This window comes from Muscardinus avellanarius, assembly GCF_963383645.1.
Source record: "Muscardinus avellanarius genome assembly, chromosome: 15".
NCBI classification, from domain to species: Eukaryota; Metazoa; Chordata; class Mammalia; order Rodentia; family Gliridae; genus Muscardinus; species Muscardinus avellanarius.
The window spans coordinates 12,728,324-12,755,860 of NC_137801.1; the positions used below are offsets into that span (position 1 = coordinate 12,728,324).

A 27,537-nucleotide genomic window follows, 5' to 3' on the forward strand; every position below is an offset into this window, starting at 1 on the left:
CAAAATATGTCCCCCCAAAACTCCCACTATATTACTATGCTTAGACTAAATCTAAAGCTTACTGAGACTGCTACAAACCAGTGATTCTTTGCCTTTGTTTCCAAGATACATACACCACCACCCCTGGCTCTAAGGCTTTTCTATTTTTTTATTAAGTGTGCCCCAAATTATAAAATTTACTAAATTACAAAAAATTATAGAGATCTTTAGATCAGGAGTTTATTATTCTTTTTCCTATAGGCTGGATAGGTGGCATACTTTACTGATTATTTCCTCGAAATATTGTCATAGCACGTGTGTGTGTGTGTGTGTGTGTGTGTGTGTGTGTGTGTGTGTTCAGAGTATTCAGGAAGGATAGACTCAAATAACTTGTTTTCCAATAAACTGAGAAAAATATAGTTTAGTGCCCTTCTAATATTTTTATGTTTTATGAGATGGTGCATGCAATCCTAGTATTTAGGAGGCTGAGACAGGAGGATCTGAGTTTAAGGTCAGCGGGTGGTAACTTAGTAAAATTCTGTTTTTAAATACTTCTGGGAATGTAGCTCAGACGTAGACTACCCCTGAGTTTAGCCCCCAGTTCCCTCTCGAAAAAAGCTGAGTGGTTATCAAATGTTCAAACCACACAAATGATAGCTATGCGGGCAAAATGTCAATTAGCTAGGTTTAACTATCTACAATTATACATAGTGCTTCAAAACATCACGTCACACCCATAAATGCATACAATTTAATCTACCAACATAAAGTTTTATCATCTGCCAATAAAAATCTGTCAACTAAAATATTTAGAAAGATATATTATGATATAAGAATAAAAGTTATTCATTTATATTCTTATATTTACTAGGGGGGAGGTCTATTTTAACCACTTTGTGGAGGAATAAAAATAATTGTGGCTTAGAGCTTGTATTCTAGCAAAGTGTAGTTCATACTATAAGGTGGTGGTGAATTCTGTGGGGTAGAGATTAGAGCGGAATGTTTAAATTGAATAAATGTATAATGAGGGATAAAATTTAACTATAGAGGCAAATTTGAGGTGGTTTTAGTGAGTCTAAAATTATTTGCTCATGATAGGATAATTTAATCCAATCATATTTATTTTGTGAATAGATGCATTTAGTCTTACTCCTGTGATATGATGGTTTGTATGCTTTCTTAATGCTTCTGATTGTTAAGTGGCCAGTTTTACTGTTATTTATCTGTTTAGTTTCTGAAAGTATACTTTATTTCATTGATGGTTACCTTTAAACTATGTATAGTCTATATTTCTCTACCAATATCAGGCATTGAAAGTAAGCTCCATAGGGTAAGGTCTGACATACATATTCTTCTCTTTCTATCACTGAGTCTGTCACAGTAATAGGAGTTTTGAAGTGTCTTCTATGAGTAAGTGATTTAATAGTGTTAACTATGTGATCATAATTCTATTCTGGGCCCAAGACTCTGGATGAAGAAATAAAGTTTAGAATGTAAGTGTTGAGGATTAGGGATGTAGGTTGGTGGTAGAGCATTTGCCTAACATGCTCTAGGGCTGGGTTCAATCTCCAATATTACTAAAAGAAAAAGAATAAATTTCAGCTGAAGAAATTAGAGAAAAATGCCATATGAGAGAAAGCCTCCATCCTAATCTTAATACTAACTCTACTACCTTGAAAAGTTCATCCATTCTCTCAGTACCTCTAGTTTTTCACCTAAAAATGGAGAGAGTAAATGGATTAGAACAGCAGTTCATTATCTTTTTATGAGGCATGAATCATTTGAGAAGCTTATAAAGACTATCCATTTTCTTTACAAAAGGGCTACATATATATTATAAAAATAATAAGCCAATATTTCTATAAGATCATGAAATACTTTAATGTGTATATTGATCATATAATATGAAAACATCAATAAAATATTTTCTAACTTTTAAAAGTAACAGGAAAATTACAAGCAAAATAACCTCTCTACACTTCATAATTAAGAAAGCCCAGAACCACCAAGCTGAAAGATTAACATTCATCCGAAGAAAGAAAACATTTCTAGATACTGTGAAGGTTTTTGAAATGTGAAAGTCCAAAATCGTATACATTCTCATAACACATTCATTTCAAGTAGGGATGAAGATGTGTAAGCCTTGCTTTTCTTGACAAGCCAATTCTGATTGGCCGGTTGCATGTTTTCAGAGGTTGCACTCTTGAAATGCCATGTGAAAAATGACTACCTAAAAACAAAGGACAATAAAAGTCACATTAAGGAGTAAAACACATTACTATGTGTAAAATCTTTGCTTACTAATAACAGCAGTAACATTTGTAGAACATTATTTATGTGGCAAGAACTTTAACAGCATTATTTTACTTAATTCCCTATCCAGTTTCAAAATGTAGAAACGTAAGCAGAGAAAATTTAGGTAACTTGCCCATTATAAAATAACAACTAAATAATATCAGCATTCCAGTCAGGCAATCTGACTTAACAACAACAAAATTAAATAGATTTTTTTTTTTTGGTGGTGGTGGTACTGGGGTTCCTGGAAGCCCTTCTACCTCCGGGCTACACTCCCAGACCTATTTTTACATTTTTATTTGGAAATAGGGTCTCCTAAGCCAGCGTGCGCGGCTGGCTTCGAACCTGCGCGATCCTCGTGTCTCTGCCTCCCAAGCGCAGGGATTACAAGCGTGCGCCACCATGCCCGGCTAAAATTAAATAGATTTTAAAGCCAACTTGATGTAGAATGTTTAAGAATATAATTTTTCAATTAGAAGCTAAACAACATTGCCATAATGTTAATGATTATATTTAGAATCTAATAGAAATTACCATCAATGAAACAGCTCAAATGTATTCCATCTGATATGCAGCCTATGCACAGATGTAATTTTTAAGTTTTGTACTTAACATCACACTATATCATTTTTATTAAAAAGGTTCAAAATATTTCGGAGGTATATCTGTTGCTAATCAGTTAAGAAGATTGTAGAATACGCTATATTATCTTTGACAACGAAATACAATAATACTTCCAACTCTCAGGTTTTTTAATCAAGCTATAGGGCACATATGTAAAGTATAAATCAGGCTTTCGTGACTTAGTATCACCTTAATCTGATAGCACCTTACACTAAAAACAGTGTAATCAACCCAATGTTAAATTTGACAAACAGTAAACAGCAAGGTTTCTAAGGCACCAAACAGATCCTCTGTAGGTAAGTATACATTAATAAAATTGAATACAAAATTAAACTACATTTAAATAAGGCAAAAATCAACTCACAAAAGTGGCTATAAGTCAGTTTTTGATGTTTTATTTATCATTAAAGTTATAACTTTAATCATAAAACTCAAAAAAAAAATACCATATTAGTCGGCTTATAATCCCAGCATTTGGGAGACAGGAGGACCTGGGTTGTTCGAGGAGAGCCTCAGCTACTTAGTGAGGCCCTTTGCAACTCAGTGAGACCGTGTTTCAAAATAAAAGAATAAAAAATAGGGCTGGGGTGTATCTCAGATGTAGAATGCTTCTGGGTACCATTCCCAGTACCGAAAAAAAAAAAAAAACATATTGATAGATTTTTAAACTTTAAAAAAAAATTGTCCAAACAATACAAAAGTGTTGGATCATATCTAATATGCTGATTTGGTTATAAATTAGATAATTTTAGCAACTTATGCTAAATACTTCTTTGTTGTGACAGTAATCTCATAATAAAGCCAAATTAAAAGTCTATTTGGTTACTTTTTCAAAATATAGCTTTCTTCTTTTATATCCAAGCATAACAGTTATTCCTGGTAGTTTTGCAATGAGTAGAAAATCACTAAATTGATTTTTATGAACAGAGATATTTCACAAAGCATATGACTTTAGTCATTCATTAAGTTACGGTTGTGAGAATGTACTTCTTTCTCTCCTTTATTATGATCCCTTTATTACTGCTCTACACAAGATTAATTTGTTTTATATTTAACAAATCTACACATTCAAACATGCTACCAGAAACTGTTCATTTTATAAAAGCCAATGTTTTTAAAAGCCATGAAATTTGTTAGTGATCTTTCAGAAATAATACTATTTCGATCATTTTCTCAATATTTGCAACTCAAAGTGTTGTCCACAGATCAACAGCATCCACATCTGTTAAGGGTTGTTAAAACCGCAGAACGTTGGAAGCTGTCCCACACTGGAAGCAGAATTGCTTACCAGGATTCCTAGGTGGTACGTATATACATTAAAGTTATGGAAGAATTAGTCTAAATGGTACATAAGACATCTGGTAAGCTGGCAGGCATATAACACATGCTCATAATTTTAAAATACTTTCTCTACACCACAGAGAAAGGAGAGAGGAGACAGAGGCAAAGAGAGGAGTCACTGAAAACATCAGTGATACAAGCTTTAACTACCTAAGGAGGCACCATGACAGGTGGGGAGGTATGAAACTATGTCTAGATAACTGGGATCTTTCGGGTGCCTTTAAAATCGCACTCTAAGAGACCACCACCCCACCTAGGCAGAGTGCTCTTAATAACCCCACATCCCAACATCTCCAAACGTCCCCTTATACTATGGACTTTAATAAACATCAGGAATAGCATTCACATTTCATGCACTATAAAAGTAAATTCAAGACGATCATCTGAACACAGCATGAAATAATTCTGGTTGACCTCACACATTACGTTCCATAAATCACTGTCTTGTGAAGGTAGAGTGGCACTGCTGTGGACTTAGATATTTCAAACAAAAGTAACATTTCTTTTCCAACTCGTACTTTGTTCGTCATATATCCACTTCAATATCACAGTTATAACTGCAGTAATAATATGGGTATGTGTCTCCAAATCTCCCTGTACTTTTTAGCCAAGTATGTCCCTAAATCCAATTTCTTTTTTTCCATGCTAGAAGAAATTAATTCCTATCCTTTCCAAGATAATTTCTGCCTCCCTGTATTAGATTGAAGAGTTACAAAAATTTGAAGTTATTTTTTAACAGCCTAACTATATTTCTGTCATGCTAAAAATATATGATAATCATCTTAAAAGATATTCTAAGCTGGTGTGGTGCCACATGCCTGTAATCCCAGTACTTGGGAGGCTGATATAGGAGGATCACAGGTTTGAGGACAGCCTCAGCAAGTAGTAATACTTTCATCACCTAGTGAGATGCTATTTTAAAAATAGAAATTAAAAACTAGGGCTGGGGGTGTAGTTCAGAAGAATGCCTCTGGGCTCAATCCCCAGTACCACACACACATAAAAAACATATTCTAGAAAATAACTAAAGATCTTACCTCCTCTCCATGGATGATTAAATTTTTCTTCCTTACATTCATCCGGAACATATGCAAGTCTTTTAGGTAAAGCGTTTTTACCATCTGAAAGTGAAGATTAATATGTTATAGCAAAAAACATTTTTTATTGATCAAATTATTATTATTATTATTATTATTATTATTATTGTTGTTGTTATTTTTTTTTTGGTGGTACTGGGGTTCCTGGGTGCCCTTCTACCTCCGGGTTACACTCCAAGACCTATTTTTACTTTTTTTTTTTTTTTTTTTAAATTTGGAAACAGGGTCTCCTAAGCCAGCGCACGCGGCTGGCTTTGAACCTGCGCGATCCTCCTGTCTCTGCCTCCCAAGCGCGGGGATTACAAGCGTGCGCCATCATGCCCTGCTCTCAAATTATCTTTTCAGAAATACTTTATTCATTTGGCTCCTCATAAGGAGTAGGACTCCAGAATTACTTTTAAAAGTGTTGTGTGGCCGGGCGTGGTGGCACATGCTTGTAATCCCCGCATTCGGGAGGCTGAGACCCGAAGATCGTGGTTCCCGGACAGCCTCGGCTACTTAGTAAGGCCCTCTGCAACTCAGTGAGACCCGGTTTCAAAATAAACAATAAAAAATAAGTAAATAATAGGGCAGGGGGTGTAAGTCGGAGGTCGAATGCCCCTGGGTTCCATCCCCAATCCCCCCAAAAAAGTGTTGTATGCATGTATGTCAACATGATTTATGATACTATAATGCACAAATGAAAGCATATTAAATTTTAAAAATATAGTTTTAACCAGCTATCAATGATCTAACTGGATGCTGGTTCACCATCAAAAAATTTAATAACTTGTTTCCTTCAACTTTGACATATTAACTAACATTTGAATAGAACTCAGGGAAAATAGTGTGTATCAATAAACATTTGTCTTCTGCTTTATCTTATATTTGACCAAATTATGTATTTGTTCTACACTGGAAAAATAAGCCATAATTTTTTATCATAGAAAAAACATTTTCAAATTAATTGCATACCTTCCTCAGTAGAATAGAGTAATTCTTCCTCTGCTCTTCTCCCACAGAAATACTCACTGGGAACTTCCTGTTCTCCATTATTGGGTACTGTTTTCCATTTGAATAAACTTCGGTGTCTTTTATGCATATCAAGACCTGCTATTGTATCACAGGACAAAGATGCACATACTTTGTTGGCTGCAACCATTTTCAAATCTTTTTTTATCTCCATTTTTGCTTCCTCAACATCATTACTTTCTCCAAAGTAATTTTCTTGCCCATTGTGTGTTTCCACGGTGCTTGGAATTTCATTTTCCTTACTAATTTCGTGAAACATACAGAGTTCTTCAAGTACTAAATCAAATTTACTCTTCATCTCAGAATCTTTTACTTTTGCCAGAGCTTCTGTTGATAAACATTTAGCAGTTAAGTCCTGAAAACATTCATTGTTTCCTTCACTTGAATCAGTTTCAAACTGATGATTAACATATAATGTGGAGTCATTCTTTGGATGAAAATGCTTTGAATTAGTTAACTCATTTTCTTGCAAAATAGTCTTGTATTCATTTCTTTCTCTCGCATTGTTTTGATTGACAGATTTAGATTCTGCCCCATTTACTTGTGAAACTGACTGCACAGAAAGCGTCCCTTCCATTGGAAAAAAACGATCTTCATTTTCTATCATAATATCTTTATGAACTCGGCAACTATTTGTTAAACTTTGTGCTGTGACTTTTACTTTCTTCTGCAAAACAAATTCATCCTTTTCCCCTTCTATTTCACTTAGCAAGTTTGTAAAACTCGGCAGCTGAGTTACAGGCCTGGTTTTGATCTGCTCATCATGAACTGAGTTTTGGTTTGCCAGTATAGTCTGTTGCCTAACACTAAAGAAATCTTCAAATATGCAGTTAGAATTGATGACACTGGCCTTATTATGCTGTTTTCTTTTAATATCTAAATCTTGGTGATGCTTTATTTCAAGATATTTTTCATTAATATAACCATGGTTGTTTTGTGTGAATTGAGGACCAGACTGCACATGTGTTTTAACAGTACTTAAATGACAGTGAGTCCAGTTTTCTGCATTCATGAGTTGTTCAAGACAACCAAATTCTTTTGTCAAAGAAAAATTTTCTATGTCATCAAAGTCCATTAAAAGAGAAATTTTTTCATGTGTTTCAAAAATTGAAAAGCATATATTTTTAGTTATACTGGAGGACCTGATGTTTTCCTTCTTATATTCTCCAAGAATTTCTTTTATTTGAACTAGCTTTATTTTTCTTAACATAGGGTTCATATTATCATCTAATAATCTTACTAGACATACAATAGAATTTTCCACTGTAATATTTTTTGGATCATTCAAATATATCATCCATTTGAATCTGCATCCCTCTGCTAACTCAGAATCATTTGCATTTCTTGTTAAAGAATCAAAGTTATTGAGCAAAGAAGCTATATTGGTTTTCAAAATGATGTTTAAATGTTCTAAAGCACTGGTTTGTAAATCTTTTCTTAAAATACTATCCTTTATATTGACATTTATATTCCCAGTTATTAGATTTTGAACACCAATTTGCCCTATATGCTTGAAAAATTTGTACCAGGTTAAAATACTATGGAAATAAATTTCTCTCATCAGACTTTGGAAAGTGTTGTTTAAATGAAAGTTGGTTTGTATAGTATAGTATTCCAACTGTAGTATGTTATTTTCTCTTTTGCTGTTCAGCCAAACTATATTTATTAAGTTTTTTTGGCTACCCAGCATTTTTATAAGAGGTTGTGACTGTCGTTCATATACATTCATGACTTTTGCGCTGTGATAATCTTCCTTATTTAAAAGGTCTATTTGTAGTAATTGTAGCAAATTTAATTCTCTGGGTTTTTTAATATTTTCATAGTTAGTCTTATAATTTTTCACAAAGAAACAAATTTGCCTATTTCTTTTCAAAATATGGCTAATGTTACAGTCCAAACTTTGAGATTTTTCCAATGTGATAGGTATGCAACTGTCTGGGCTTGTCTCTAATTCCTTCCAATTTGCCTTTTCTAGTGTTATAGTGAAATTCTTTTTAGAATCTCTTACATCACACTTCATACTACTATGATGATAGTTTAAACTGATCAAGTCTTTTTTTCTCTCAAAATTGTTTTGGTTGCTGAGTGACTGGTAGTTACTTTCATAATATTCAGAAAAAACATGTTTTACATCTACAATTATTTTATCATCCTCTAACTTTCGCTTCTTAACTTCAGGTCTATTTTGAGACCAGTTAATGTTTGTGAAATCCCTAACATATGCCTCAAAACTGTCATTCTTTTTCTTTGCTTTTCTCTTTAAATAGACAAAGGACACGTTGCTATTTAAATCCTGTGGAAACTCAAGGTTACCTATGGTGATGTTATCTCTACCATAGTTAGATCTGGCAATTTCCAAACTGCACTGGTTTTGAGTTTGAGGTGTTTTTAGTATAGATGATGGAATGCTATTTTCTGTCTTATCTGATGCCATAACACTGTCAACTTTACATCTGGTCTTAATTTCACTAAATGTCGATTCTGTTTCTTTGTTAAAGGCAACACTTAAAAGTGGATTTTCTGTCTGACTTTTATAACTATTGTCTTTCAGAATGTTGTCTCTCTTCTCCTCCTGTTTGACTCCTCCACCGATCTCGCGTATGGAGATGATGGGCAGGCAGGGCCTAACTTCTGCCTGGCGTCTTTGCCTGGGCTGCACAGTGAAAACCTCTCTGTCGTGCAGCCCTGCTTCAGACCTTCCTAAAGCCCTCAAATCTGAATCGAAACTCCGCGAGGGGAGAGACTGCAAACAGTTACCGACTTGAATTTTGCTATTCTGGCACGGCAGGCTCTGTATCTGCTCCCTGCTGACTGATTTTCCCACACACAAGTCTGTGGAGTTGTCAAAAAGCACATTCGCTGAAATGAGGAACGCCTCCAGAGGTCTGGGCGATGGCTCCCAGACTTTTTCTGCCTCTGACAGACGAGGCACCAAAGGCAGCCGCCACTCCTCCTCAGGGACATCGCCTGGCTCCCCCAGGCGAAGCCTCTTGCTACTGGGCTCTTGGAAACCAGAATCCTCCAGAGGTGATAAAGAGGTGGGAGGCGCCCTGAACTCCACAAGCTGTGGCGTGGGGTGCGCGAGCGACATGACTGCGCGTTCTGAGGATCTGTCCAAGGTCCCCACCAGGCTCCAGCCTTTAAGACAGCGCGAGGCGGGTCGGTCACGCCCCCAGAGCCGTTCAGGCCACGCCCCGACCCCGCCCCTCGAGTTTAAATCTCAGCCCGTTCCCCAAGGCTTGCCCCGCCCTAAACACGCCCCGCGGAAGCCACGCCCCTCGACGTCCCCGCCCCCGGCCCTGCGCGGGAGCGGCTTCGAACACCGAGCGCCCGGAGACCGTTATGTCGCCTATTTTTAGCGCCTCTTTCTAAGACCAAGACTGCAGATGGGCTAAATTTTTGACGTATATATTTTCTTTAGAGTTAAAGAGAAAAGTCAGAATCTCTCTGTTTTGAAGTTTGTGAGTAGAAGGAAACACTTAACTTTTCCTCATAATTGTCTTCCCCTCAGGGATTTGTCCAGTAAAGTCGAGTAGTTCCATAACCACCAGATCATATCTGGAACGCTTTTTAAAGACATCCCCATGACACTTAAAATCAGATTTCCACTTCACTTTTTATAAAAAGTGTGTTTAGGGAGAAGAACTTGTCTCTGGTACTTATCTATATAAATATTTAAAGGGGGAAAATATATGGAACTTCTTGTCCAGATAATTATTCTTCTCCTAAAACTGTAAAAATAGTTTTCACATGTTTTGTGGGGTTTTCTTCTCAAATATTGCAGGTAAAATTATTTAGAGATAAAAAGTAAACGCTTGAACTCCATTTAGTGTAAGCATAAATAACAATTTAGCTCTTATTCATATCTAATTCTTTAAATGTTATTTCTTCTTTTTCTCTGCTTTTTCAATCAAAATTTCCAGTCAATTCTGGTTTTTGAAAATTCTGTAATCATAAAGAAGTGATTTTCGAAACATTTATTCTTATATGTATGAAAGAAATATGTAATTGCTTCTCAGTAATCAAAAACTTCAATCCTCTTGGTGGTGGTTTCAAAGTTTGTGTGTTTTATTTTTATTAAAAATTATAATAATTACAAGAATTCACAAACATAATCCTGATTTCAGAACACATGGAGAAAATATAGCAATAAATGGCTAGCACACTAGACAATAAGTTGTTCATCAACATCATGTCTTATAAATACTTGTAAATATATTGTTATTCCAATTCTAGACATTTGACATGACTTTAATGTATAAATTCCTCCAGTGTAATGTTTAAATTAGAAAGCATTCCAGCATAAGCACTTCATCAACACTATGAGAACGTGGCAATGGTTCAGATTGTACATCATTGAGTTCTCAAAGTATTACTTACATATCTTACATTCCATTTTTTAGCCTAGATTTTCCACAAATCTGCATTCCATTCTAGTGCAATCTATTTTATGTTCATGATGAATCCATACACACTGACTTACATAGCTAAGGTGGATATAATGGATACATCAATATATTAGGAACATGATTTTTTTATCTGTAAATACCATACCTTTGTGACAGCTAAATAAAGCTGTAACTTGTTTATTTCCTCATAATGCTAGTTTGCCCAGGAAAATATTTTTTAGTTCTTCATCACACCATTATTTAACAACTATGGTTTGTTTAAGAACTAGAACTCACATAAAACCCCCCAAAAGTATTATAGTTAGTTCAACCATTGTTTGACAACTATGTCCAAAGCACTGTTATGTGTACAGAAAGGTATGGAATTTTCTTCTTTCCTGCAAAAATATATAGCAGTAATGACCAGAAATATAATTATTTATTTGTTTACTTGTTTAAACATTACACTAATCGGGCATGGTGATGCACACTTGTAATCCCAGTGCTTGGGAGGCAGAGACAGGAGGATCGCACAGGTTCGAAGCCAGCCTCAGCTACTTAGTGAGGCTCTCAGCAACTTAGTGAGACCCTGTTTCCAAATAAAGTATAAAATAGGTCTGGGAGTATAGCCCAGGGTCTACCCCTAGTAACACACACACACACACACACACACACACACACACACAATTACACTAATGGCCACTACCATTTCAAATAGTGTCTACTAAAACTATATATTTTCCTTTATTTTTAAAAGTTACTTTGGAAATGGACAAGTTTTGAGTGAGAAATGCAGAAAGTGGAATCTTCCACTCACTCGAATTCAAATATAAAGACTTTTTCAAATCTTGCCCACACTTTTAAGACCATTTCAAATGTCATACTTTTCTGTATCACTTTACCTGTCCTTCTCTACAGGAAACATTTAAAAACAGCCCTGTCTGATTCCTTCTAGATTAGAGTCTTATTATAATGCAGACTTGAATGAATAAAAAAAAAGAATAAATGAATTAATGAGATAAGCCCAGTGTCACACCTCTTGGAGTTAAGTTAGAAGTTCAGTCAGTACCGTGGGAAGCCTCCCATTTAATGTACTTAGCAAGGTTTGTCACATTCTCAAAATGAATCCAGACTTAACTTTTTCGGCTTAACTTTTTTTTCACCTTGATTCATGCTGCCTATATCTAAATGTTTATCTTCTTGCTCTCCCAAGCATGTTCTCCATGCCCCTTTTTCTCTACTTGACAATTCCTATTCTCCTTATAAAATCCAACCCAAAATTTACTGTGAAAGTAACTTTGAAAGCCTCATTACCTCCTCTCTCTCTATCCAATTCCTGGGCAAAATTACTTACATCCTCATCCTTGCTCTGACAGCACTTTCTTTCTAAACTGTAGAACAGTGCAAATATTTTATTGTATTGAATTATTTATATGTCCTATTCACTAAATTCTATTAATCAAGACAAGGATATATTCACTTCTATATCCTCAGTACCTCCCATTAAGTACCTTAGTTAATGAGAAAAAGTATAATGACCCTACTATTAATATATCTAATAATCCAAATGGATTTTGTGGTGTATAAAGGTATTCTAAATTTATCCCTTTTTTGTATTTTGCTTTGGTTTTATGTGTTAAGGTGGAGACTTGATTTTATTAACCACATGAAAATAAGATTAACATGAAAACTATACTGAGCTATACCACCACAAGAGCCAAAATAGAATTTAAACTATGCTAGTGTAACATCATTTATATTTCACGGTAGGATCAGAAATGTAACAACATAGTTTTTTATTTCTTTTAATAGATCATGTAAGTGGTGAATATATATCATAAACCTAAAGTGTCGTTTCAGATTGAAAAATAAAAAATTATATTTAAAATATTTAATAAGACCCACAAGCAAAGTCAGGCATGGTAGTCCGTGCCTGTAATCCCAGTATTGGGAGGCTAAGACAGGAGTAATGTGGGTTCAGAAAATCAGCAAGACTCTCAGAAACCTAACAAGCCATGTTTCAAAACAAAAAGAAAAAGAAAAGAAAAGGGAAGGAGTGAAGGAGGGAGAGAGAGAAAGGGCTGGAGATGTAGCTCAAAGGTAGAATGCTTCTGGGTTCAATCTCTACTAACATGTACACACACACACACACACACACACACACACACACACACCAAACAATTTAGGCAAAATGGGTCAAAGAAGGAAATATCATCACTAACCAAGTATTTTGAAAAGAAATATGGCTCTTATGAAACCATAAATAGCACTTCTTATCAAGTCAACGAAAAGTACTAGGTGAGAAAATACTAATTAAAGAAAACATGATACTCTGTATATCTGCATTGACCTTTCAGTGGAGCAATTTATAACATAGAGATCCCCTTAAATGAAACACCGTATGCAAAAATGATTTAAACTATAAACCATGTGGTGGCGCACGCGGGAGGCTGAGACTGGAGGATCACGGTTCGTGGACAACCTCAGCTACTTAGTGAGGCCCTCTGCAACTCAGTGAGGCCTGGTTTCAAAATAAAGAATTAAAAAAAAAGAAAAATAGGGCAAGGGGGTGTAGCTCAGAGGTCAAATGCCTCTGGGTTCCATCCCCAAACCCGCAAAACAAAACAAAACAACTATAAACCACCTCCTTCTCCTCAATTTTTATTATAGGCATTATTGCCTACCTCATAGTTGGTTGTATTAAGTAAAATACCATGTAAAGCCTTAAGAAAAGTTCTGAGTATGTAAGCCAGCCTGTGCTCATTTTTTTTATTTTAATAGTTATTATTATCAAACTTACAGTGTTCGAATCTGCTCCTTACAAATTCAGATGAGCTGATTGTCAGCATCTTCTCCAACCATGCATTTTACTGGCTTCATGTGGATAGTGTGGAGCGGGCCATTACATCACAAAATCAGGAAATCAAACCTGTTTTTTTTTTTCTTTTTTGTAGAAAGCCAGTTGTTAAACAGTTGCCAACATAGTACTATAATAACTCTTTCAGTTTATGTACAGCTATATTTTATGTATTTATATATTATATATGTACGTATATAATTATGGTACTGGGGATTGAACCGAGGAGCATTCCATCTCTGAGCTACACACCCAGGCCCTTCTTCTTATTTTTTGTTTTGAAACAGGATCTTGCTAGTTTGCTAAGACTCTTGCTAAGTTGCTGAGCTGCCCTCAAACCCGTACATCTACATTTCTATGCAAATAAATTCTCACCATAGAATTATAGTGGTAGTAAGCCAAGCAATGTGTAATAGTCTGTCTGGCTACACTCAAAGTTAAACAGTTCAACTGACTATATTTGATGTTAGACAACATATAAAACTTTATTTTAAAAAACCAACTGGTGTTATTATTTATTCTATTTGATCATTTTTATTAGTGGAGGGTCCAAAACATAGCACATATAAAAAAAAAGCAAAAGACTTCAGTGTTTTAAGTTTGCTTATAGGTCTATGGTTTTATGGAAATAGGCTCAAATCTGAGCAATGTATCAAAACAAATGTTTCCTCTTCATTATCTAGAACACTGTAGGCATTAAATTGTTTTAAATTTTTTAAGGTCAGTCTAAGAACCACTTTTTTCTATCAATTTAGGTTCTATAAGTCTAGAATTATGTATCATGCTTACTATACCAATTATGAAATAGAATAAGTATTAAATTATAAGAGTAATATCTGAAGTTGTAAGAATTTCCAATAGAATTTTAATTCTTTTAGATAGTAAAAGGATTTTTAAAAAACCAGGTCACTGAACATAAAAAAGAAAGAAATAGAAAGCTTAATTGATTAATTAAATAACTGCTGAGACCTATTATGAATCAAGAATTTGGCATTTTGAGTGATATAAATTACAGGCATACAAAATAGCTTATGGACTAAGAACCCACTGGAGCTGAATACTAGACTTAAAAATCTAACTAGTGTCATGGTGATATTTCATGGATTATTTCATTCATCTTAAGACTATTGGAAATAGAAAAGAAGGGAATGTCACCCTGATTTAGCTAATCAGGGAAGTCTTCATAAAATTCAAACAGGACTTCAAAAAATAAACTGAAATGTATTCATTATACGAATTCAGCAATGTCATATGATCCAAATTTTTCCATGGGAATCTTAATTCATTGTGAAATTTTTTATTTGGGATACAATTTTCTTTTATTGGTACCCTGTCGTCTCACATCATAACGTGATGACGATGGCATATATTCACAGAGCACTTGGTACTCTCTTCCCCTCCCCCTTCCCCTTTTCCCTCCCTCCCACTACTGAGCATCCAGAATAACAATATCATATTCACTTGTATACACATATTCAAATGTAGCTTTTCCATTAACAAATCTCAGCCTTCTTCCTCACCCAACCTTCCTGTCTGGCTTCGCTCTGGTATCCCTAATGCTCCCTAGCTTGAGCATATTAGCGAAAACAAGTCCCTTCTCTTTCTGTGCCTGGCTGATCTCATTTAACATAATGTTCTCCAGGTCTTTCCAACTTCTTGTGAATGACATAACTTTGTTCTTCTTTATTGCTGAGTAGAATTCCATTGTGTGTATTTCCCATAATTTTGCAATCCATTCATCTGTTGATGAATTGTGCTGCTATAAAATCAGAGAACTACAGTAACATATGCATACCCATGGGATTCAAATTTGAGTGGAACTCTGAGACTACTAAAGGTTAGAGGTTGGGGTTACCTTGACCTGGAGCAGCATTGAGTGAGGGTGATCTTCGGTGGAGGGGATCGTGCCCTGTCCAGCCTCACTGAATGTATTCTCTTCTGCTGTAACTTCACACGTAGAACATGGTCAGCAATCACTGACCGCTGCAGCCCATTACTTGCCCATCTCCTAGTTCCCACAGAAGAGCATCATCACACCCACTAAGAAGTACAACTCTCCCCTCTCTCAAGGAAACAGATTTTGTCATAGCTCTGAGGAGATTCATCTTTGACATCTTTCCCTAGATTTACACTATTTGAATAAAATACATCACCAAGTAAGCAGTATCCTTGCTATAGGAGGAACCAAAAAGTAATACCCAAAGGAGAAAATAAAAAGCAAACTCACTTTAAAGCATCGAGGGCACTCTGTCTTAAGTCCCTTCATATGCCTGCATAAAAGTTTCTTAATTAAGGTTATTTTAGCTGTTGCTTGAGAGACACTGACTTCTCTGATGAGTACTGGTAGTCGCTAAGACATAAATAGAAAAGGGTTACTGTATTCTATCCTTCAGAACATAGTAACAAATTATTCACACAGCTTTAATGATAACACAAGCATGAGCAGAAATAACATTGTTAATGGCTCATTCTCTCAGATTGATAGATTTATTACCTTCTATAACAAGAGAAAGAGTACCAATCTATTTAAAAGTCCTTAGAAAGGCCTATTTTTAAAAACGCATGTTGGATCCATAAAGACCAAGGAATAAACCTGAGCTTTTTACAAACTGGCTTTCACCGTCAGATTCAAACTGCTTTCAAATGCCCTCAAGTTTTCAATTATTATTTTTCAAATACTACAAAAATGTGTGGGAATTTTACTAATGTTTTCAGGTAGTAAGATTTTAATAGAATATGGCCTTTATAAATTTAATCTTTGAGCCATTTATTTGTGAGGTGCTGAAGTTTATCATTACAGATAGTAACATGTCATTTTGGTAAAGCCTAAATATAAATTTTATGCAACTATGGAGCTTGTGTTTGTAATTAAGTAACTAAATCCAGCCAGCTGACCACCCAGGGTTATGTTCAATGTAGACTTGTTGTTGTTATCTAATTTATTTTACTTAGTACTCTACAAATAGCCAATAATGTAGTCATCTTACCAATAAAACATTTTATTCCGAAGAAAAATTTATGTGTTCAGGAGTGGGGAAGGGCACATTCCTTAGGAATATCAAGAACTACATTAAGGAAGCAGTGCAACTAACCTGTTAGTCCTATTTTCAGCCAATTCACAATGTGTATGAGCTTCTGATACTGCTATACTCTACATAACCTGAACTCAGTACGGTTTAACGTTAATGAATGTTTCCAAAAATATATATGTTTTGTAAACCAAAAATGCTGCCTCTACCATCTTGTACTCCATTATGATATATGATTACAATGCACCAGTAAGAAAATTCAAAGAATAAAAGTATATTACTAAACAAAGATATATGGCATTGACAAGGTATTATATGTTTAATTTCAAAATATTACTTATATCATAATACTATTAATAATCAGTTGTATTCAAACACCCATCGACTTGGCCTCGGAAAGCTGAAACAGATTATATTGTATTACCTCTAGATAATACTCTAAATAAAGTATATTACCTCTAGCAATGGTCTTATGATCTATGTACCTAATGTAATTTTCAGGAGCAACAATATGAAAGGTCCCTAAGGAAATTATTTTAAATGAACTCAAACCTGAAATCATGAATTTAATTCAGTTTTAAATTGGAAGAAGCTGGCTCAAAGTCATCTTAGATGCAAATTAACACTATTAATTTATTATCCAGAATATCATTAAGTGTTCAATACATGTTTACTGGATAAGGATGGCAATAATATGGTTTACTGTATTGGGTTTACATTTACATCATATTAGGTGAAGAAAAATTATTTGTTATCAACATAGTTTTTTGAAAACACATAATACATTATTTCTTGTAGATTATCACAAAACATAAAAGCAACGTTTGATATGTTTTCCATCAAAATACTCATGAAAGTAAGTTGGGCATGGTGGCACATGTCTGTATTTGGGAGGCTAAAACAGACAGATTACAAGTTCAGAGCCAGCTCTGCAATTTAGCAAGACTGTGTTTTAAAGTAAAAGTTAAAAAGGGCTATGGGTGCAGTTCAGTGGTAGAGGGCTCCTTGGTCCCATCCCCACTAATTCTGAGAATAATAATTATTAGAATAATCATAAAAACACATGAAATGACAAAAAATGTCACCAATATTGTAAATTATTTTTTTCTATTTTTTTAAATTTATTTTATTGGTGCACTGTATTCATACATCATAGTGGGATACAAACTTTTGTAGACATACATGCACACATCGCCCATTCAGCCCCCACCCAATCCCCACCCCATTCCCTCCCCATCCCTCCTTCCCATGCTTGGCTTAGTGGTTGACATCTAGTATTATAGCAAATTATCCAAAATTAAAAATGATAATCTCACATAACAGTTTCATTTGTCTGATACCAAGCTTTTGATGACTTAAAGATAACATTTCAATATTTCTTTTTGCTTTCTTTCTTACCAGAGAATATTTTTTTCTATTTTTTTTAGGTGAAACTATCATATATTTATATATTTATTTTTCAGAAAAAAATTTATCCTAATATGGAATATGGATTCTAGATACCCAAAATGATTTTGAAAAAGAACAAAGCTAGAAGATATATATATTTTCTGATTTCAAACCATATAAAGCTACAATAATTGAAACAGTGTAGTACTGTTCTAAAGGCAGATATATAAACCATTGGAGTTAAATACAAGCCTAGAGCTAAATTCTTCCCTATATTATCAAGTTATTTTTGACAAGGTTTCCACAAACATTTGGTGGTGGAAATAATAATCTTTTAACTAAATATTGTTGAAAAATAATAATTACATGGAAAATAATAAAATTGGACCCTTACCTAATCCCATATACAAGTATTAACTCAAAATAGATAAAAGACCTAAATATAAATCTTAAGACTATAAACTTTTAGAAGAAAATCTGGGTCATAAAACCTCACAACATTGAAATTGGCAGTGATTTCTTGGATATGATTTCAATGGCACAGGCAACAGAAGAGTATACAAACTCCCTAAAAAATAAAAAAAATATTGTATATCCAAAGACAATGTAAACAGAGTTAAAAGTTACTAATAGAATGGGATAAAATATTTCCAAATGCTATATCTGAAGGTATATTAATATTCCAACTAGAAATCCTAAAAATTAACAACAATAAATGCAAACAATACAATTTAGAGATAGGTAAAATACTAACATAAATAATGAATCTCCACAGATAACCAATCTTAGTTGTTTGTTGGATGGAAAATCTTGTTTCTCTGGTTCTGGTGTGTGTTACCTATTTCTTCTTTGTAGTTAATCTCTTTGAATATTTTCTCTAGCGCTGGTTTTGAAGACATAAATTCCTTCAGTTTTTGTTTGTCATGGAAGCTTCTTATTTTTCCATCTAATTTGATAGAAAGTTTTGCTGGGTAGAAAATTTTTGGCTGGAAGTTGTTTTCTTTCAGAGTTTGGAATATGTTACTCCAGGCCCTTCTGGCTCTCATGACTTGGTTTGGGAAGTCTGGAGTGATTCTAATTGGTTTGCCTCTGAATGTCACTTGGCCCTTTGTTTTTGTTGCCTTTAAGATTCTCTGCTTGGCTTGCAAAGTGGTCATTTTGACAATTATGTGGCGTGAGGATCCTCTTCTCCGATCCTGTCTAAAGGGAGTTCTATAAGTTCCCTGGATCTGTGTATCAACCTCTTGCTCTATGTTTGGAAAATTTTCTGCTATTACTTCCTTGAAGAGATTGTTGATCCCTTTGGTTTCACTTTCTTTTCCTCCTCTATTCCAATTATTCTTAGGTTAGCTCTCTTAAAATAGGCCCATATTTCTTCAATGTCAGATTCCTGCTGTTGGATATTTTTTTCTAGATTAGAAACTATGTGTTCATTTTTGGAATGATCATCTTCTAAGAGCGAGATTCTGTTCTCCATGTGGTCTAATCGGTTGTTTGTGATTTGAATTGAGGCCTTTACTTCATTAATTGCATCCTTTATCTCTTTTTGGCTCTCTCTGAGTTCTTTTTGAAGCACCTCTATTATTTCTACAGTTATTTTCCTGATTTGATCTTCTAGAAATCTCTGATTTTCTGTTTTATCGGGTTCTGATGTTGTGGGGTTGTGGGCATTCATTGCTCCAGTGTTAATCCTCTTTCCCATGATTTTGGAAGTTTGTGCCTTCTCTGGGTTCTTCCCTTGGGTCACTATGACTTCGCTTAAGGTGCTCTGGATCTCGAGTCTGTAGTATCTCAGACCCCACTACTCCTTTACTGGGTTGTATCACAGAGTCTCCGACCCAGAGAGTCGATAGAGGCTGCTTTAGACTATGGGGGGTGCCAGGTTGCATGTTCTCATATGGTGTGATATCTCTGCCACTGCCACTCCCCCACTGGGTCAAGTCCCAGGAAGTACAGTACTGGGATTTCTCCTCTGTGGCCCACAATTTGACTCACTGTTCTTGAGTTCGCAGATGTAGCTGTACTGGACTCGTTGAATTCACTGCTGCTGCCGCCGGTGGCAATATGGCGCCACTGCTACGCCCTCGGCCGTGAGGCTGGCTTATTTCTTCTTGGTTTTGAATTCCACTCTGAGTTCTTGCAGCGTGTGCTGAGCTCAGCCACTGGGAGCTTTAGATGTTCCCTGCGCTGAAAAATCCCGCCTGGCTGTTCCGCAGCGGCTCACCTCGGCTTGCTGTAGCCGTCCGGTGAATTCACCGCTGCCGCCGGCAGTATGGCGCTGCTGCCGCATCCTCGGGCGTGTGGCCGGTGTATCTCCTCTGTGGCTCTGAGCTCTGTTCTCAGACCACTTTCTCTCTGGAGCCTGGTGATTTTTTTGTTTCTCTGGTGATGGTGTTTTCTGGCTATGAAAGGCGCTGATTTTGTGGTAATGGAGATTGGTTGTTAGTGAGGCTCTTAAGCCCCACTTTTCTTGGTCGCCATCTTCCCAGAAGTCCCAATATTGTAAATTAAAACTTAGAGAACTTGATTTATAGACTTGAAGGAAATTTCAATTTGCATTGTATAGAAATGGATTAAAAGATTTGTTCTTAGAACACATGAAACCAGACTAGAATATACCTTTGAAACCAGATTAGAATAAATAACCTCAGACTTGATTCAACCTCACTGATGGTCATCTAGATCAGAATCATCTCCTTATCACTCTAAGGAAAAAAAATTATAAACTGTAACTCTTTAGCTTGGCCAAAGAGAAACAGAATAGGTCCAACTTTAGTTACGATGAGGTTAGGCTTATACTTAGTAGAAATTACAAAATGAAGCAATGGCTGGGCATATCAACTTTCCCTTTAAAGCTAGGCCTAAGAGAAGTTACCAGCACCCAAGAAAACACTGAAAGTTCCTAAAGAAATACAAACTCCAGTCTGTTGGAAAATTCTGGACCAACTAGCACTCCTTCCAAGTAGGAATAAATAACAAAACATCCACTTTACTGAAAATTCAAGACAGGAAAGGGGGCATTATTCTAGAGACTCATGGGAGAAACATGTTTCTAAAACTAATATTCTATAAGAAACTAAAGGAAACTTTAGAAGACAGAATCTTAGAAAAGAAAATGAAAGGGGAATGGCCTCTATGAAACCATAGCAGAGACACAGAAAACTGAAATAAAGCTAGAAGTGCCAGAGCTAAGAAAAAAACATACAGAATGTTTATCCGCATTAAAATCTACACTAGACATGAAAGAACAGAATTAATCGTATGGAAAACCAATTCAATGCTAAGGCAAACAAGGTTAGACACTGCTTAGGAAATAATCAATACCAAACATGATGAGAAAGGGGTCATATGTTAGATTTTCTGGCACATGAAAAAATTGACACAACTTTTTTCATGCCAAATCCAGATTTTCAGAAGAAAAACAATCCAACTGGCATGGCTAGGCCTCTGGTGTCTGATCAAGCAACACAGGCAGCCGGGGACTGATTTTTTTTTAGACTGGATGAGAGAGAAGAGCCATTGATTTGTGGGCTAGCCTACTCTTCCAAAAAAGTATCTCCTACAGACCCCAAATATGAAAAGTAAAAGTTAGATAGATATAACATAGAGATAGAGATGGAGATGTTATAGGCAAATGCACACCTATGCATATATGAGTATGCAATATGTGAACATAGGAATAATAAATAATGAATTCAGTTATATATGAATATTTTCTAAAGCAAGCACATATTTGAAACATATATTACTATTAATATATTACTATTTTATATTACCATTGTAATATATAATAATACTATTTATATTGCTATTATATATTACTATTAATATATTACATATATGACTATTAAACAAGCATATATTTGAAACATATATTACTAATTTCATCTTTTAAATTTTTTTATTGGTGCCTTGTAGTCATACATCTTAATGAGATCCAAGATGGTAGAGGCATACATGCATACATCACCCAATTAGCCTTTCCCCAATTCCCACCCATTCCCTCCCCCTTCCTCCTTCTCATGTTTGTCTTAGTGATTGACTTTTATATGTTTATAAATGTATGTCATGTACTATTTTCATAATTATTAATCAACCATGTTTTACTTTATCTAGGTTATATAGACATTTTTATTATTATTATCATTATTATTATTATTATTATTATTATTATTATTATTGCAGTGCAGTGCTGGGGATGGAACCCAGGGACATTTTACCTCCGAGCTACACCCCCAGTCCTATTATTTTAGTCTTTATATTTTTTGAAACAGGGTCTCACTGAGTTGCGAATGGCCTCACTAAGTAGGTGAGGCTGTCTGTGAACAGCGATTCTCAAGTCTCAGCCTCCCAAATGCTGGGATTATAAGCACCACCACACCTGGCCCACATTATTATTTTAACCTCACAATTTCTTAAAGACAATATCCTAAGGGCTACTTGACAATACTAAAAGGAGTAAAACCCTTAGTGATCTCTTGGAGTTTGTGAACAACCACCTCGAAGAATAACAGGTGAACAGTAAACGCTTCCAAATTCCTGTTTCCAAACTTTGATGATTCCTTCTCGTCCTGTCTCTCTATCCTCCTCTTTTGTCAGCCGTATCTATTCTTATGGGCTCAGCCTTTACCTGTGTAATGATAACTATCAAGTGTGTATTTCTAATGAGTCTTCTCACCTAAGTTCCACATCTGCTAGACCTGATGTCTGCTGACTTCTCTACCTGGATGGGCCAATAGCCTTTCAAATACAATAAATATGTCCAGAAGCGAAGCTCATTCTTTCCTTTCTCTGAACTTGCACTTCTTTTTTTTTCTTCACCAGAGCCAATATTGTTGTCTCAGTGGCCCTGTTTCAAATTCTATGATTGTGTTTGATTTTACCTTCTCTTATATATGTAATCAGGTATCAAGTTCTGTTAACCCTATCCTCAAAGTATCAAAGTTACAGTCTTCCCATTTTCACTGCTCTTTTTCTGGTTTATTCCATAATTTGATTGTAAAAACTTTTCTTCCAATTTTCTTTACCTCCAATTATACTTCTTCTAGTCCATATATTATATATATATATATATATATATATATATATATATATATATATATAATCTCAGTATTTGGGAGGCTGAGCTGAGATAGGAGTATTGCAGGTTCAAGGCATGGTAATTTAGTGAGACCTGTTCCAAAATAAAAAGCTTTGTGTGTATTTCAGTGGTAGATCACCCCTGAGTTTAATCATCAGTAACACACACAAACACATACACACACTCCAAATGCAAAATTCAGACTGAAATGAAAGAATAAACTGAATCGGTATCACCAAATATCAATGAAGCACCACAGAAATGCTGCTATGGAGACCAATAAAAATACATACCTTGTAATCCCAGCATTTAGGAGGCTGAGACTGGAGGATTGCAGTTTGTGGACAGCCTGAGCTACTACTTAGTGAGGCCCTCCGCAACTTAGTGAGACCCTGTTTCAAAATAAAGAATAAAAAATAGGGTAAGGGATGTAGCTCAGAGATTGAATACCCCTGGGTTTCATCTCCAGACCCTCAAAAAAAATAAATAAATAAAAGAAAGAAAAAAAGAAAATACTTCCCTCATCTTTATATTTTAAACAATTTAATAAAGGTTGATTTTGTGCTGCCTTTGAGTATAGAGGAAACAATAATAAAATTTTAAATGCTTTAGTAAATGTATGATTTGCAATTTTAGTGCAAAATTTTCCATTGGATTAGCCTACAAGTTGTTAATGGAATGCTCACCACCCTTCGTCTTTATCTTCAATGTCTCTGATTTCCAAGGAAAGTGAAGTGAGCCAACCTGTTTTGTTCTCTCCTCTAGGAACAAAATAGTAAGACCCCCTTCCTAAAATTTAAAATCTACTGCAATGTCTTGTCATCCCAAGCAAGACCCGAAACCTGGAAAAACTGGAAACCAGAGGAGCCTCTCGTCACCATCAGAAAACAGTTACTGGAAACTAGGATTGCATTACTGAGTTGCCTCTATCTCCACCACAATATAAGCACACAACTTCTAGAAAGAATTATAATATGGACTCTTCCTAGGGGATTATAAAATGAAGATAATAATATCTGTTTGATGATCAAATGCAAGGGAGCTTATTGTAGTTCTGTATTTGTAATCTCTGCCTAATGTCTAGGAAAAAGTAATAAACATCATTGAGCCAATGAACTGATGAATATTCTTAAATATTTTCAATGTGATTTTTCATATGAGAGAAATACAACAAAGCATGATGATAATCTAACCAAAGCAGAAGAAACTCTTACAAAGGTTATAAAGTTTCTTTATATCGTGGCAATCCTCCAGTGTCAGCCTCCCCAAATGCTGGGATTACCAGCCTGTGGCACCACACCTGGCTTAAAGTTAGGTAATTTTAATTCAACCAAAACGAGTTTTATTTTTATGATGCTGTAACATATTCATTTTTATTTTCAAGATGAAAAATAACATTAGCTTTTACTTCATAATTAATGGGTGGACTTATATTACTTAATATTTCATGTTCCCTACGTGCTATATTGGTTAATCTGCACAACAACCTTGTAAACTGTCTGCTGTGTGCTCTAAAGAATCCTCTGTTAAGAGGTAACATTTCATCTGAATTTCAGGGATTAATAGGACTCTTAAACTCTTAAAGACAAGACAAGGTAAAGAAGATTTTCTTTTTCTTTTTCTTTCTTTTCTTTCTTTCTTTCTTTTTTTTTTTTTTTTTTTTTTTTTTTTTTTTTTTTTTTTTTTGGTGGTACTGGGGTTCCTGGAAACCCTTCTACCTCTGGTCTACACTCCCAGACCTATTTTTATATTTTTATTTGGAAACAGGGTCGCCTAAACCAGCGAGACTGATTTCGAACCTGCGTGATCCTCCTGTCTCTGCCTCTGCCTCTCAAGGGCGGGGATTACAAGCGTGCACCACCATGCCCGGCTAAAGAAGATTTTCTAAGAATAAAAAAGCACTTGTAAAACTAAGGAGAAGTAAAACACTATTGCATGCTTAGTAAACTAATGTACCACGATGTGGTGGAGCATAAGGCACTAAAAAGAAGCTCAATGGCTGGGCTGGAGGGGCTTGAAAGAGCCAGAAAATGGTCTTGTATGCTGTGCTGAGGAATTTTAATTTTCTTGCTAAAAGGAAGGAACCACTGAGTGGTTTTATTCAAGAGAGAGTTGAGACTTTATTTGATTCTCTGCAATAACTGAAGACGGAAAAAGAACAAGTCTAAGATTGATGATAAGAGACTGAAAAATATAGGAGCAGTGACAGATGAATTTGTGAGAGAACTGGAATTCCTGGGAGTTAAATAATTATTTTATACAGAATGCAAAAAGTGGAGGTGTTACAGGTTGGTGACACCCAAGGTTCCGGTGTGGAGGACTAGGCTGACAGTGAGCACCATCAAGGTGCGAGGAAGCAGAGGAGGAAGAACAGCTCCCCGGAGCTAGAGGGGTGAGGAGATGGCTATTTACTGATGCTGAGGTTGAAGCAGCTGTAAGGAATTTCTAGGAAGATGTTCTGCGGGAAATTGTAAATATGAAAGTGGAGAGTAGACAAATGTCTACACTGAAGAACATCAAGGACCATTTTTTCTTCTTAAATATTGATTCCTTGGCAATTGCAAAATAAACTTTAAAGGAGGAATATGGTAAGAACACTAAAAATATGAGAGGGGCTTCTGTTTCTTTCCTCCTTCAGGTAATGGATGAAAATACACCAATGCTGGGAAGGGCCAACCTTTATCTGGGTATGCCCCCCCCCTGCAGAAAATGAACGCTTTGCACTAAAAGCAGGCAAGTCGCAGTAGCTGCCAGGTAGTAGAGATTCTGAATGTATAACTTATGGCTCAAAGTTTTCTCAGGAGAAAATGGGAGACTATTGAAGAAACTAATGTGACCATAATACCCAGAACATTATCTTGTATATTATGTGGACAAGTAAGTAGCAATACACAAAAGTGTAATCATAATATTAATTGGAATGGGATGAAGAAGAAATTTAGGCTGTATGGAGTCATCTGGAGATATTATTAATGCATATTTTGCCTCAATTTCCTTCTTATTTGTAATATGGGTTATAATAGTACTTATTTCATAGGCAAATATGGTTATTCTGAAATGGAATATTGAACATAAAGTTCTTGGTACATTATCTGGTCCAAATAGGGCCTCAAAAGGTGTTCGGTAAAAAGATCAAAAGGAATCCAACCTGCATTCACTATTGTGCTAGTTGGCTTTCCATCACTATAACAAAATGCCTGACATAATTAACTTATGAAGAGAAAAGGGTTGTTTTGGCTCCTGATTTTGGAGGCTCCAGTCTTGATTTGGCAGACCCGTTGCTCTGGGCATCCAATAGTGATAACAGATGGCAGTGGTGGGGAGTGTGTGACAGAGATACCCAGTTCATGGCCAGAGAGCAAGAAGTTTAAAAGGGAAAGAGCTGGGGTCCTCTTAGGAGGCATGCTCCCAATGGCCAAAGACCTACCACAAGGCCCTTCTTCTAAAGGTCCACAGAACCTCCCAGTAGTGCCTCCCTGGGGACCAGGCTTTTAAAATATGAACCTGTGGGAACATTCAACATCGAAGCTATAACAACTAGTAAACACACTTTTAGTTTCTTGGGTGGTTTTTTTTTTTTTTTTCCTCTTTTAAAAATCAGACCAGTCCATTCTCCTAGACACTATGGTATAAAGATTGTCAAAGGTCACTGTTTCTCTTGTTCCACTCTTACTTCCTTTAGGGTAGTAAAGGGAACATTAAAAGAGAAATAATTTTTAAAAATTAAAAATAAGAGTATACTTTCATTCTTCCTTCAGACAGTGAGTGATTTTGATAAAAGAATGTGAATCTTGTTTTTGGTGCTCGTCTCTGAAGGAATGTAGAATCCACTGCTTGTATACATTTATGTTTTTGTTACTTTAATTTAGAGATAAGGTCTCATTAAGTTGAAGAGGTTGGGCTCAACCTTGCAATCCTCCTGTCTCAGCTTCCCGAATACCGGGATTACAGGCATGTGCCACCAAGCTTGGCTTTTTTCCTTAAATTGTATTCTAAGATTCTCTGTTGAGTCTGAGAGTTTCGTTACACATTCTATAGTCAAACAAAGATTGAAGGAACAAATCTATCAAATATGCCTCAGGCAAGCGAGGTCTTTGAAGACTATTTTGGATTGAATGGGATCCAAAGTACAGGGGCCCAGAAAATGTATCCATAATAGTCTTTGCAGCGGTCATTAATATAGTTAAAAGGAGTACAGTCAGACACTGAGGACTACCTAAAAAGTCTCTGACAGAAAGAAGATGGTCATACAGAGCCCTTCATTCCTTCTGTGTTGTCACTAGCAACCGTGGTAAAAATATCCAGTTGAAGAGCAGCTGGGAATCCATAGGTCAGGCCCAAACACAGGAAATAGGAGGAAGCATTTTCTATTCTGTAGGCTGCATATCCCCTGCATTTGCTATGGCCTTTTCTGAGGTAAACTTCCAGGAGACTCTACAACGTTTTG

At 35.6% G+C, this 27,537-nt stretch overlaps 1 protein-coding gene across 1 annotated transcript; it reads right to left on the reverse strand.

The window, feature by feature from the left end:
• Positions 1-2,027: 2,027 nt before the first annotated feature.
• RAD51AP2 (RAD51 associated protein 2) lies at positions 2,028-9,438 on the reverse strand (the record flags this gene model as incomplete). The annotated part of the gene is given in 5 exon segments (XM_080711323.1): positions 2,028-2,090; positions 2,094-2,209; positions 5,277-5,360; positions 6,291-7,382; positions 7,482-9,438. Coding segments are annotated over 5 exon segments (3,312 nt in total).
• Between the last annotated feature and the right edge of the window lie 18,099 nt (positions 9,439-27,537).